Genomic DNA, 15,102 nt, shown 5'->3' on the forward strand with positions numbered 1-15,102 from the left:
GGAATGGAGTAATATTTGGCTGCAACAACAGACTTTAAGGTAGAAAAAGTAGGTTTTAGTACAAGCCATTTTCAGGATTCTGCAGCAACCAAAAAGAATCTCAGAAAGGAAAGAATATTTTGAAAGTATTTCACCTACAGTTTTGCTTTATAAATGCAAAGTCTTGGCAAAAGTTATTTCAAATACCAAAACCCCATCACCATTTTAATTAAACAGTACACCCTCACAACGTAACTGCTACAGAAATTGGAACTACTCAAATTCATTCATAAAGCATGGACTGCTAAAGCACGCAAGAAACCAGTACTGTCCAAAGCCCGCTGAATAAAAAGAAGTTTCAAGTAAAGCTCAGATCACTGGCTTGAAAAACACAAGCGTTGTTTCCAGATTACCGTAAATCAAGAAGATATTATATACATATCCAAATACATACCAACAGCAAATGAAGTGAGCGCAGATCTTTGGTGTAGTGAAAAAGGTTCTGCAGCGTGTCTTTCACAGTTTTATCCTCTGAGAGATGCTAAAAAAAGTTTAAGTGATATTTTAGTCATCTCAGCAAATCATTTCAGACTCACCTAAAAAAATACCAGTTAGCTAACTTTCAGAAAGAGCTCAGCTTACGCTTGACAATACAATTCTTTGTGTCTTGCCTTAACTTTCTGGTCTTTTTTTTGACACTTATCTCCAGACTTCAATAAGCAAAGATTCTCTATCATAGTTTGATTTATTCTATCTCAAACTCAAATAGTGGAAGGAAATAACTAGTCTTAGGTAAAGGCTTTACACTTACAAACTGGTCTCACTTTAGAAGTTTTACTAAAACCAAGTACAAATATCTTTAAATACCTGAACATTACTATTCCATTTTTGTGCAAAAGACTCATCAGGAAATTCAGAAGGAAGAGACAGCTGTTCCTTGAATATCCTAATGTATTGTTTAAAATCAAAGGAATTCATCAAATATATCTGTCGGTGAGAGAACCTTGATTTTACTCTCTTCTCTAAGAGCTCCAGGATATCCTTGTAAAAAAAAAAAAAAAAAGGAAAAATAGCAATTTAAAAAAGCAGATACATTTAGTGCATTCTTTGCTACAATAAAAACTACAAGAGAAAACACCAAAGTAAATCATGTTAAACAACCCAATTATTAAATTCTCATGCTTAAAGTGTTCTAACAAGACCTTTGCTAATTATTATAATTGATGCGCCTTGAAACGCCTAACAACTAGCCATTTACCCAAATCATGTGATACACTACATCATACAGGATAATTAGTTGCTAGGATACCCAGCAAAATTTCTCCATAGATTATGTAAATATTTCAGTTACTTAAGTCTGCATTCAAGATGTTTCAGCCTATCACAGCTCTAGACAAGTTGTCTATTTAGTAGCTACGTAGGTTGGCAGCTGTCATTTCACGTGCCTTTTGTCAGACTGAAAGAATCCAGCTTAAAGAAAAAAAAAAAAACAACAAAAAACGAAACCAACCTTAAGAGCCAATACTTACCTTCTAAGATTGTCACACAGAACTAAGCAAGTCTGCCATCAAGTTGTTGGTTGAAGATAATAGAGAAAAGCTTACTTTTCTCAGAACACGTTCCATCAGAAACAAGCTGTGGGATTCACCCACCCAGAGAAACACAGCACTATTTCCCTACCCTATACTGGAACAGAACGATTGCACTCTTAGTTTCTAGGAATTTTGGGTTGGTCATTTTTTCTTGAAGGGTTTGTTGTGTGTTGATTTTAGTTTTCACTTGCACTAAAAAGACCCTTTAAGAATATGGAAATTCCTCACCGAAAAGAGAGTGATAACAGTAAACAGAGGAGCAAACTGTGCAAAATATAAAGACCCCTTTCAATTTAGAAGTCACATGTGACAGGGACCAGTGATTTTAAAAAAAATAAGCAACAGCTATCACCACAACCACGATACAGCCTCTGAAGACTCTACCTTAATTACATTCAAAAGTAGAGCAATACGGGGTTCTACATAATGGGTGATAAGGATACCAGCGTCAGGACAGTAATGAAGCAAAAGAAAAGATTGTCATTTACTAAATCAACTACTAACTATTATATTAGCTTCCAAAAATTTGCCCAGCTAAGTATCACTGAAACCAAATCAACCCCAGATTCAGGCTTTGATGAAAGATTTTAATTCTTCTTCTTCTTGTCATAACCTGGTTATCTTCATCACCAATCCAGTTTATTGAAAAAAAAAACAGTAAAATTTTTTATGAAGTATTAGTTTCCATGCTGTTAGAAAGTAATTATTTCAAAGTATACACATAATCTGTCCACAGTTCCCTACGTCATTGTAAAAATCCGAGCAACTTCAACGTGAATCCTAAATCCATTTTGAACTTGCTAATTTTATAGAAAAAGTGAAGTGTTTGCATCAAAAAAAAAAAATTCCTTGTCCTCAGAACAATGATTTAAACACTGTAGGTTAATACAAGTCTGTTCTTACCAACCGCTGACCAAGAAACTGAAATGCCCAGAAGCCCCTCCAAAGAGTGAACAACAGTATAATATAAAACAGCCACATGGATAAACGTGGCTCTTCTGTGGTAATACAGGACAACAGCCTTCTGCCTCCTTAGAAATGTAAACCTGCTCCTCTAGCAGTAAAACTTAAGGCTTTGCAGTTTTTGGTCATTTAAGTTTGCTCTCAGCACAAATTATTATTATCCCCCCACCCCCCTTCCCAATTCAAAACTCAGAAAAATCGATAGTTGAGAAAAGTCTCTTAGTAAATTAAGGAAGTTCAAGGAGAGAAGAGAAAACATTCCAACTAAGACAGAAGTCTCTTTAAAACTGCTGAAAACTTTGAATGAGAAAGCACAGTTTCTTACCTGTCTACATGTAAGTCCAATAACTGTTACCGGAGTCTGTGCTGACTGGGATATGTCAAAGAGGTTATACAGCAACGTCTGATTCTTGTGATGAACAAACAAGTCAAATTCATCCAGTATAAACAAGACTGGACAACTGCTAGTTCGATCTCCTGAGGCAGCAATTTCAAAAGTTAGTAACATCATCATCGGACTTCCATCTCCATAGCTTTCACATTTTACGTATTCTCTTTTAGCTTTTCACTAAGCCCTCCTTTCACATGTGCACGGGTACAACAGTAAAAACAAAAATACACTGAAGAATAGGTAAGGTTTTGTAGTATTCTGCCAAGCATCATTTTTGGTTGCAAGGGAAGACAGACTTCTCTATCAAATTTAAAAAAAAAAATAAACACTATTTTTAATAGCTTCAATCTCGATAAAAGAATCTGTCCTTTATAGCTGACCATCACATGCAAGTCTTTATGGCATCAGTTATGTTACATATATATTTGTTTAATATCACGTATTTTTTACATTATTTTGTAATTTTTGATACATTCTTGGGCTAGATTTCTTCATACCACTTGTACAAGTAGATGCACCTATATGCTAACTTTTCATTCAAGTGACAAACACACACACACAGTTTCAGAACAGGGGCTACTAGTGTTTACCTTTCCTTAAAGCCTCAAGTAGGAACACCAGATTTTCAGCAAAACTGCCCTACATGGAGGGGGAAAAAAAAGTTTATAAGAGATTTTCAATGTCATTCTGAGACTTGCATAACTACATCTAGTCCAGGCATGTAATGAAGTCCATTTCCTTCTAAACCCCTCCTTTCAAAACCAGTGCATATTTGAAAATTTACATTGTCACTCCACGCTGTATAATCATAACCTCTTCAGGACAACAAAACTGATAGTTAACTCTACATTGATGCATTTATTTCCAGTCTGAAAACCTCAAACTAATTGCCTCAGACAGGCAAAAATTAGTGATTGGAAGAAGGCCTACAATAAGTTAAACTTACAAGTAGGTTTATCTTTCCTTAAAGGCTATTGCAAACTCATTTTCCATCTACACACATGCAAAAACTGCCACCTAACGTGTTCCACTGAGAATGATCAGTAAGCCCTTTTTTTAATTGGCAACCTTATTAGATAGGCAAAAGCATCAAACATTCATGACAGAAAACAATGAACTGCTATGACCATCCTGCTTCAGTTACACACACATTCACACACTCTGAAGCACACAAGTTGCAAGATGGGAAATACCTATAACTGAAGACCACAAGCCATATCAAAGAGGGCAAAAAAGCCAACTTAACTCTCTAAAGGTGAGCTGCAGAAGCAAAGAAAGGCAAAGTTTCTATGGACAGAAGTAAGGACATTCTATGCAAGTCAGTATGTTTCCATGCCCATGTGCAACCGAAGGGGTTAGATGGCTGAGAGTTTAAAGCAGTACTCCACAATAACTTAATGGGGAAAATTATACAGAAATTAAGCATATTTAAGATCAGTTTTGCCTCCAGCATTTTTGGTAGTGGAACTGTGGACGTTGAAAGGTTGTTCTAGTTCTCTGTTGAAAAGACAACTCGTTCAAACGGCTATGCTGAAATTAAATACTTCTATTTCCTTTTATTACTGCAGCTGTATTTGGGAAAAATTTTAGCTCACTACCAGAAAGGGTTTTCCATTCTCTGTATCTAAAAATCATTTGGAATAAGTAAGAAACCAAAGCACAGCCTAAGAAGCATTTCTAAAAGATAATAAAGCCTAACAACTACAATCTACACTTCATCTTGTATTCCACACTGCCTCTAACCTAGTTCTCTGGTTTCTCTTCACTAATCTTTTTAGTTTTCCAAATGCAACTGATGAAAATAAATCTCATTTATTGAGATTTCACCTTTCTCCCCTTCTCATAATTCTGCTTTAGCCAATTGGATCGGTATTACCCATGACTCAACTATATAAACTCTGCCAATCTCGAAGGCCCTATCTGAGAGCAAAGGAGGACATGATGCTCAAAAGGACCTTCTGTCGTACCAGAAGATGGCCCTTCAACAACACTCACTGAATAACAGGCAACAACCAGGGCAGCTCAGATCACTAGCCCAAGTTATTTCACATTCAAATGAGTGAAATTTAGTCTGAAGCACTTCAGTTACTCTCTTTATTACTGACTTTAGTACAAATGTAAATAACTTTCTTATCTTTGGGAAAAGGTCAATACAAGCAAATATTTTAATAGAAATTCTAGGCAAAATGAGAGCTCTAGGAAGCCAGGATAGATTTCCCCATGGTTGCATATTTACTAAAGATACTGCTTTTTGGCTTGTTAACTTGCTTACTCTTTGTCTTGAAATGTTAAAGCCAGTGTTTCCAAAATACCCTACCCCTCTAAAAAAAAAACAAACAACCTCTTCAGAATGCCTGATGTGCGTTTCATTTAGAGGCTTGAAGTAAATGTTAAAAGACTCTTCCCATTCTTCCTCCTTCTCCAAGTCACAGCTGATGTTTTTTGAAAAAGCATCAGGATGCGTTAATATCGCTCACCTAGCAAAATGTAACCTTCAGCACTTGCGTAGAGAAGTATTTGTTGGCATGCTTGAAGTGTTTGTAAACCAGGGTCTTCACAGGTAAATGCTGCCACAGTTCACTCCTGCCGTTATTAAATACTTTAAAAGAAAATGCTTTGAGAAGACTGAGCTAATAAGCTAATAATTTTGCTAATAAACTCTTAAAGTCCATTCAGTCTCAACAAGCTGCATCCTATAAAGCTAGTTTTCCAGACAAGGATTTTTGGGAGAGATAAGCAAAGAGTATAATAAAGTTGATACTTACAAAAACTTTATCCCCAACCACATTTTCCAGGTGCAACTGTCTGGTGATCTCTTTCAGGGCCACCTTATCATTAGTCTGCAGAAGCCCTGAAAGAGGATGATTTTTCATGAAGAACTGGCAGTTGTCCTTCACTCCAAGAGGCCATATCTACAGTCACTAGAAACTTACCCAGAAGCTTCTCTCCATTTCCAGCCTTTTCAAAAAATAATACTAGACAGTAATTTCCCTTATGTATTAAGTTACTTAAAGCAATTCATTCACAACTGAACTGATTTTTAACATTCTCAAAAGTCATTAGAAGCAAACAAGTTCTCTTTATACAGAGAGATACATTTAGGACCTCACAGAAAATGTGTCCATAATCAGGGCTAGATAAGAACTGCCGAAACAAAAATTTTTGTTCAGTATATACAATATGTAACAACTGAATATAACGTAACACCTGAATAATGCTGTATTACTTGCCATTAAGATGAACTTCCAAGAGGTTCTCTCGAACTTGTTTCATTTCCGTGAGCTCTTTCAAGACATGATTTAATAACTGGGAAAAAAATATATAATTTCTTTACAAGAAAATTAATGTATTAACAGTAAAAAAGGTGTACAAATGGATTTATCAGATAGGAAACTATGTGCAGTTTCATTAGGTAACACTGTTTTTGAGTATTTTCAAGACTAAAGTACTAAAATGACAACTTCGCATTCACTATGACTGTAGCGATTACATTTGTTCATTCTGCTGAATTATTAGGGAAGGAAATACAAAAATAACTCCAGTATTTTAGTCACTAATTTTTTGGGGTAATACCTAGGGCTTTTGCCTTAATCAAAAAAAGCTTTAAAAGTTTGAGATGTGACAGAATTTGTCTCTTGAGTTGGTATAGTATTCAGCTTCATTAGATGCTATAGAACAGAAATCTTCTCTTGAAGTTAGGAAGCATGAGACAATTAAATTGCATGTAATTACATCAACTACTGCTTATACAACTTACGGATCCCAAATTTACAGTCCATCAAGAAATTGTTCTTAGTAAAAGTCATAAGTAATGTGTATTAAAATACATGTAAGTAGATGAAATGATAACTTTTTGTTCACTTGCTATTTTGCTTTTGCTTCCACAGCTGAGAATGTGCAGCTCTATGTGTCTGTATACATACATCTACGCTCGTATACACACATACATACAATTTTCTTGTCTCCAGCAGTCCTTTTTTGAGAACTAAAATCTTTCACTTGATGTAGAATAAGAAAATCATTAATTCCTCATGATTTGCTTATTTAAATCCTGGCAGGAAGGATCACAAATTTTCATTCTTAACTATCATTATGTAAAAGGTTTGGAAGAAAATTTAACCTTTAATTAAATAGTAAAAATAGTTTGAGTTTTGGTGACAGAAGTAGGTAACCATACTGACTGTTTTTGAAATGTAAAACAAGAAAGCTATCAACAAATTGGCAGAATGATTGTTGTCAACTGTATCACGGATATGTTTACCACCTATTAATTTATTTCCATTCAACTGTATTTAAGAGGTTGAAGGCCACTTGCTTTAGCACTTGGGAAGACTTCCGAAGTAATTTGTGTCATTTTTCAGTCTCTAGTACTTTTCACTGTAACAGCGAACCTATTTATCACATTATATACTCATGTAAACATAAAAGACTTAAGTGTTTGCATAATATTAAAGTATGTAACACTTAAGTTAGCCGTCCCTCTTTCACATGCCTCAACTAAAAGGAGTTCCTTTAAAATACAAAACCTACACTTGTTATGAACTACCAACTACTACTATAAAATTACCACACAATATTCTACTTCCTAGCAATTTAGATAACAATATTCTCTGACGTGTTAAGAACAGGATTAAGGTACCTTATTCTCTACTTATAAACAGCTATGTAGATATCCATCACTTAGTCTACTTCTTTTCCAGTTTTTGGATGCCTTTTCAGTCATTTTTACAGCAGAGGCCCAACAGTAGGAGCAGGTTAACTTTTAAAGAGTAAGTAAAACATGGCTTTAATTGCAAAGATTAACTCCTCTGTGGCAAGAACCATCGCAGAATTGTAATAGCAGAAACACTGAAAGGCGGCAGAATCTATGATGTAGTCAGATCACCCAACAACAAATGCAACTTGTTTCTGATAAAATTATTTCCATTTTACATGTTTTGGGTACCTGTAGCATGTCACGAAATCTGATGAAGACATGCAAAGTATTCCAAAACCATGGACACTCCTGCAAGTCATTGTGAGGATGGACAGGTACATGTTTTTGTCAGCTGCACATGAAGCTACTATATTTTACAAATTCACTGGAAACTCCATATTTGAGAAGTTTCAGAAGACTGTTAGGAAACCAATTTCTTTACATTGTTACTCAGCAGAATTAGCTCACAAGAAGTCCTAGAATCTTTTGCAATTCTACGTAAACAGTAAGCAATTTTCTCTTCAAAAACAGGCAGAGATGAAAATTTAGCTCCAAAAGCTCCCAGGGCTTCGGTGAGGTTATCTACCTCATGCTTAACTTGACCTTGTATAAACTTTTAACACATGTTTATACCGCAGTCTTTCCTGATCCTCGGGGTCCAATAATGAGGGCAGAATTGCTTTCTCCGTGAACTGTAGTTCGTTTCAGCAGTTCCAGCAGATGTCTGTGTTGACAACAGCAATAGGTTAAAAACTTCAAACCAGACAACATTCACTGAAACTATGAAAAATTCAAAGAATCTTTAGAACATAAGAGAAAACTTGATACATTTCAACTTGGTCTCAGAGCCACCACTCAGGGCATGCAAAATGTAATGCAATAAAGTACAAAAGGCTGAGTGATCACATCTCTTAAAATATTTTAAAATATTAAAACATGCAGAAGTCAGGAGTATCACTAATTCATAAAGTTCTATAATTCTCCACCATGAAAGGACAGACTTCAATAATTATTTCTTTCTTAACAACAACAACAACAAAAAAAAAAAGATTGCTTTCTGTGATACCGCTATAGCTCATGAAAAAGGAAGACTGGCAAACATATTGAAGAAAGACCTCGACATCAGTAAAAAAATTAATAATCTAGTGGAATATATTCATTTTGACAACATTCTTAAAACTGATTACATGCTAAATTTAAGCATCCAAAGCTTGTGAACAGTAACAGCAACACCAAACCTCAAGTTCATATTCTATTCCCATCCAAAAGAAGGATCAAAGAATAACTCTAAATTATCTCCAGATAGACTTATCACCTAGGCCCACATTTAAAGTACTTACAAGAACTACCAACGCTTCCAATTCCAAAATGTTTACAAATGCATACATTTAATATGCTTTATTTTTACTTAGAATATTGACATCATGCAATTGCTTCTAAATGAGTAATAGAGTCCACATGGAACAGATGCAGCAATTCATGTGTTTTCATTCACTATTTGAGAGCTAACTAAAGCCAAGAGCCCTGATAAACCTTGAGAAGGAAAAACTAGGAGTTGGGAAGTTGTTTGTGTTTTCTCTCCAGTATAATTCATCAACAGCAGCATATTAAGTAGAAGCCAATCTATAAACTGTTTTTCAGAATTCCAGTGCAAAAAGGGGAGGCTGGTTTTGTAGAATACTAACATCACAGACATACATTTTCTCACGACAATAAACGTGCCTATGTGAGCTCTGCATGTATATTACACTACACTTTTTTAATAACACAAATTATATTTTCCTTCCTGTAAAGGAAAGGAAACTAATGCTCACATCAGGTGATTCAACTTGCACAAAGTTACTATTGGAAAAATTGATTGTTTAAAACAAGTTCTTCAGGCACGTTTGTTATTTTCAGAATTTGACCCGCGTTTGTAAAAAGATTAATATTAGGATAGTATTATTGTCACAATAGGTCCCTTCTTCCTAACTTTAACCTCCGCATCTGGACGACCCCAAGAAGAAGGTCTGTTTTAAATATGGGTCTCTACTCCAGGAAACATGATGTTGGCATCCAAGGTTTAAGATCTGCTTTTAACACAGCTTGAAAATAAACAGGAGAAAATCTGAGCTGGAGCGCAGGGAGCTCTGCCTGGGGATGGAAAAGGAGCTGACCGAGAGCTTTTGAGTCAAGATTAAAGGGAGGGCAGGGACAGAGGATGCTACAGTAGGGGTCTGCTACAGAACATCTGACCAGGAAGACCGAGTGGATGAGGTCCTCTCTAGACAGATAGGAGAAGCCTCATGTTCACAACCCCTGGTCCTCATGGGGGACTTCAACCACCCTGGTATCTGTTGGAGGGACAACACAGCAGGGTATAAGCAATCCAGGAGGTTCCTGGAATGTATTGACAATAACTTCCTTCTCCAAGTGATAGAGGAACCAATGAGGAGAGGTGCCATGCTGGACCTTGGTCTCACAAACAAGGAATAGCTAGTGGGGAATGTCACGCTCAAGGGCAGCCTTGGCTGCAGCGACCATGACTTGGTGGAGTTTGAGAACCTTAGGGCGGTGAAGAGGGTGCACAGTAAGCTTGGACTTAAGGAGAGCAGACTTTGACCTCTTCAGGGATCTACTTGGTGGAGTACCATGGAATAAAACCCTGGAGGGAAGAAGGACCCAAGAAAGCTGGCTAATATTCAAGGACCACCTCCTCCAAGCTCAGAAGCAATGCATCATGACAAAGAAGTCAGGCAAAAACACCAGGAGGCATGCATGGATGAACAAGGAGCTCCTGGACAATCTCAAACAGAAAAAGGAAGCCTTCAGAGGGTGGAACCAAAAACAGGTAGCCTGGGAGGAATATAGAGAAATTGCTTGAGCTGCCAGGGATCAGGTTAGGAAAACTAAAGCCCAGATAGAATTAAATATGGTCAGGGGCTTCAAGGGCAACAAGAAAGCCTTCTATAGGTATATCGGTAAAAAAAGGAAGACTAGGGAAAATGTGGGCCCTCTCCAGAAGGAAATGGGAAACCTGCTTACCCAGGATTGGGAAAAGGCTGAGGTACTCAATGACTTCTTTGCCTTAGTCTTCACTGGGAAAGGCTCTAGCCACAGCACCCAAGTTGCAGAAGGCAAAGGCAGGGACTGGGAAAATGAGTTACCACCCACTGTAGGAGATGACCAGGTTCAAGACCAGCTGAGGAACCAAAGATGCACAAGTCTATGGGACCGGATGAGATGCATCCATGGGTCCTAACAGAACTGGTGGATGAAGTTGTCAAGCCACTATCCATCATATTTGAGAAGTCATGGCAGTCTGGTGAAGTTCCCACTGACTGGAAAAAGGGAACCATAACCCCCATTTTCAAAAACGGTAAAAAAAGAAGACCCAGAGAACTATAGACCAGTCAGCCTCAACTCTGTGCCTGGCAAGATCATGGAGAAAATCCTCCTGGAAACTCTGCTAAGGCACATGGAAAACAAGGCGGTGGTTGGTAGCAGCCAACATGGCTTCACTAAGGGCAAATCGTGCCTGACAAATTTGGTGGCCTTCTACAATGGCGTTACAGCATTGATGGGTAAGGGGAGAGCAACAGGTGTCATCTACCTGGACTTGGGCAAAGCATTTGACACTGTTCCACACGACTCCGTGGTCTCTAAATTGGAGAGGCATGGATATGACCAATGGACCACTTGGTGGATAAGGAACTGGCTGGACGGTTGCACTCAGAGTTGTGGTCAACAGCTCCACATCCAAGCGGCGAGCAGTGACAAGTGGTGTTCCTCAGGGGTCGATACTGGGACGAGCACTGTTTAACATCTTTGTTGGTGACATGAACAGTGAGATTAAGTGCAGCTGAGCAAGTTTGCCAATGACACCAAGCTGCATGGAGCAGTCAACATGCTGGAGGGAAGGGATGCCATCCAGAGGGACCTGGACAGGCTGGAGAAGCGGGCCTGGGCAAAGCTCATGAAATTCAACGAGGCCAAGTGCAAGGTCCTACATCTGGGTTGGGGCAATCCCATGCACAAATCCAGGCTGAGAGGGGAATGGATCAAGAGCAGCCCTGAGGAGAGGGACCTGGGGGTGCTGACTGATGAAAAGCTCAACACGAGCCGGCAGCGTGCACTCGGAGCCCAGAAGGCCAACTGTATCCTGCGCTGCATTAAAAGAAGTGCAGCCAGCAGGGTGAGAGAGGGTATTCTACCCCTCTGCTCCACTCTGGGGAGACCGCACCTGGAATACTGCATCCAGCTCTGGAGCCCTCAACATAAGAAGAACATGGACCTGCTGGAGCGGGTCCAGAGGAGGGCCACAAAGATGATCAGAGGGTGGGAGCACCTCTCCCATGAAGACAGGCTGAGAGAGTTGGGGTTGTTCAGCGTGGAGAAGAGAAGGCTCCAGGGAGACCTCATAGCAACTTTCCAGTATCTGAAGGGCACCTACAAGAAGGCTGGAGAGGGACTTTTTACAAGGACATGTAGTGATAGGATGAGGGGGAATGGCTTCAAACTGGAAGAGGGGAGACTGACATGAGATATTAGGAAGAAATTTTTCACTATGGTGGTGGTGAGGCACTGGAATAAATGGGCCAGGGAAGCTGAAGCTGCCCCATCCCTGGAGGTGTTCAAGGCCAGGTTGGACAGGGCTTGGACCAACCTGGTCTAGTGGGAGATATCCCTGCCCAGGGCAGGGGGGTTGGAACTCGATCTTTAAGGTCTCTTCCATCCTAAACCATTCTATGATTCTATGAAGTAAAAATAAAGATTCACAACAAGAGAATTTAACTTTTTGCTCCATCAGGTCATTAAACAGACCCTTAGAATATGCACTAAAAGAATCTCTGAGGTTTAAAAAAAAGTGTTTCAGGAATTACAGATTTGAAACAAGGACAAGAAATCCAAAATTCAGAGCCAGACAAAAGAGTAAGCAACAGTTGTATAAAAACTCTTAAAATCCGAGTCAAACAATTTTTAGAAGCATTGCATGGCAAGTCATTTAAGCCTGTATAATTTAGAAAAGCAGAGGTAGCAGAAAGTTCTGACTTCACCTGACTATTTTTCTACTGTGTTTAAAGTAGAAATTCCTTAGTATTTGAGTCTGATTACTCACTTGTACTGACGTTCAATCCCGAACAGTTTTCCAGTAGCATAACGGTGACAGAATCTTTCACGTAAAAATTTTTGCACCTGCAGATTTAACACAAGACAGAAAGAATGTTTGGTGCTTCAAACAAGAGAACGCACCAAGCACGTAACTACTGCAATAAAATAGTAAAATATGCATTGTTATGTTACAAATACTCTGTAACGTGTAACTTTTAATTACCATCAATGATGTAGGGGTCTTGAAAGTAAGAATAAAGTTGCAGTAGGCAGAATATTTAAGACTCTTTTGCAGCAGAAATGAAAAAATTCAGTTCAACAATAGCAACATGTGTCTTTGGTCCCTTCTGCTACAGTTTCTTTCATTCACCCCAAAGGGATGTTACATTTGTCACCAAAATTACATCAGTAGTTCATCTAATTCATAGTTCTAACTTATTGTGTAATATAGACAAGAAAACATTTACCAGCTGACTTAAAATAACTCAATTATTCCCCCCAAACCTTCAGGGGGTTGCAGCCGACTACCTTCAAACATTAGGAAGCATCAAATCTATAGTTTCTTTGAAGATTCAGTTCAGATACCTTGTTCCTAAAAGTTTGGAGGGAGGGGCAGGAAGTAGTATAAAATACTACTAATACATCAATACTGTATTAGTATATGATAACACTAATATATTGCTTACAAAGTATGGAATAAAGTCAGCCCAGCTTGATTACTGAAGTCCTGAAGCCCTTCAAACTGCACAGTGAATGCAGTTATTTCAGATGTATCGCTTGGGATATCTCTAGATATCTATCTGCACTGACTTCTGTTTTCCACATTAAGAACTGTTACTTCAAATTGGATCTGCAATTCCCAAACAGCCAGCCTTCAGTATCATAAAAGATTTCTTCCTGCCACTTGACTAGCAGCACACAAATTGGCTAATCCCAATTTTTAGGATTTTATAGGACTCTATACTACAACTTCTCCCTGTCCCTCATTTAACCTACCCCAAAATACCTGCATACTCCATCCTTTTATAACGCTTGGTGTCCAACTGTCAAACAATTTCAGAGATCACATTGCAAACTGTGAATGAAGTGATCTTCCTTTAAAATCACATTTGAGCACCTTGCCTTTCAGTCCAAGTGAATGACCACTTGACCTAACAACTAACTATACCATTATCGTGCACATCTGTGTCATTGCTTTTCCATTCTCTCAATCCGAGTTGGCACATCCTCCCCCTGTAATTTCCCTTTATGAAATGAATTATTTTTTAATGTAAGCTGTACTTGTCTACCTGATTTTTCAGGTATTTATTCTTCTACTAAAGTCAAATGATTTGATTTCCAGATTTATTCTGTTTTAATGAGCAATCTATCTGAACAGTCTGCATGGTCAATTAACAAGTGAAAAGGTTTTCCTCCTATAAAGGGATTTTATGGGTAAATGAAAGAAAGATACTAAAATATAAGGAATCACTGAACCAGAAGTAATTCACTGCAAGTTGTATCACAGTTTTTAAGTAGCCACTTTGAGAAACAGAAGAATAATCTTAAAAAAAAAAAAACCAACAACAACTTGAAAACCGATTTGGCAGCTGCTGTCCTGCCTAACCTAGGCGTGAAAAAGAAGTCACCTAGATTCAGATTCACCCTACAAACTGGAAGATAAAGAAACTGACTAGATAAAAGTAGATTTATGCAAATCTGTTGCCACAAATGGCTGTAAAAGCACAATATTATCCTCTACCATTTTTGTTAAGACTCCAAAGAGTAGATTGTTACTGTAACACTTGAAGCAAGCAAACATCAGGTAGGAAGCTGAAAAAAAAGACAGACTATAACTATAAAAACCATTTACAACCCTAGAAATTACATCAAGTATCTGTAAGTGCCTTTTTGACTAGTCTAGTAAAAAAACTATACAATGGTGTGGATGGCAGAGGATGGTAAAGTTTCATAACTTAAAAACAAAGTCAGCTAATGAAGATGTCACTAACCTGTGAAATGCATTCTCCATCTGCTCCGCTGCTCTCCTTTGACTTACGTTTACTCATTGCAGAAGTTTTCAACTTTAAATAAGAAAGAGAATATAAAAGTTATACTAAGTTACCGTTTTCCAAATAATTTTGTTAGTCAGAAACTCTACTTAGATGCTAGTAAACTAAACTTAGTACAGCAAACACAAGGCAGTTGCTCACGTGTACAAACTTAAATTGTAATGAGCATCGTTTCTTAATTGATAAAGATGTGGCAGTTCGCCTTACTAGTGAAATAAAAAAACCCTGAAGCATTTTTAATTCATTTCTGATTAATTAAATTGTGTTTACATACAACTTCTGAACAGCATTTGATTTAGGATGCTTTTCAATGCAATGCAAACAGTACTTAACACAACT

The 15,102-nt window shown here is 37.8% G+C and overlaps 1 protein-coding gene across 1 annotated transcript in view; it reads right to left on the reverse strand.

Annotated features, from left to right (window-relative positions):
• Nucleotides 1–14,765, reverse strand: part of ORC4 (origin recognition complex, subunit 4) — a 21,374-nt gene extending 6,609 nt beyond the window's left edge. The window contains exons 1-9 of the mRNA XM_009886352.1: nt 14,704–14,765; nt 12,720–12,796; nt 8,255–8,345; nt 6,156–6,231; nt 5,691–5,776; nt 3,516–3,564; nt 2,860–3,011; nt 847–1,020; nt 434–520 (exon numbers count right to left, since the gene is read on the reverse strand). Of these exons, the coding sequence (XP_009884654.1) occupies nt 434–520; nt 847–1,020; nt 2,860–3,011; nt 3,516–3,564; nt 5,691–5,776; nt 6,156–6,231; nt 8,255–8,345; nt 12,720–12,796; nt 14,704–14,760 (849 nt within the window). The 5' untranslated portion in view covers nt 14,761–14,765. The remainder of the gene's footprint in view (nt 1–433; nt 521–846; nt 1,021–2,859; nt 3,012–3,515; nt 3,565–5,690; nt 5,777–6,155; nt 6,232–8,254; nt 8,346–12,719; nt 12,797–14,703) is intronic.
• Nucleotides 14,766–15,102: the final 337 nt, after the last annotated feature.

The sequence above is a fragment of the Charadrius vociferus genome, unplaced genomic scaffold (genome assembly GCF_000708025.1).
Source record: "Charadrius vociferus isolate BGI_N301 unplaced genomic scaffold, ASM70802v2 scaffold35, whole genome shotgun sequence".
Classification (NCBI taxonomy): Eukaryota; Metazoa; Chordata; class Aves; order Charadriiformes; family Charadriidae; genus Charadrius; species Charadrius vociferus.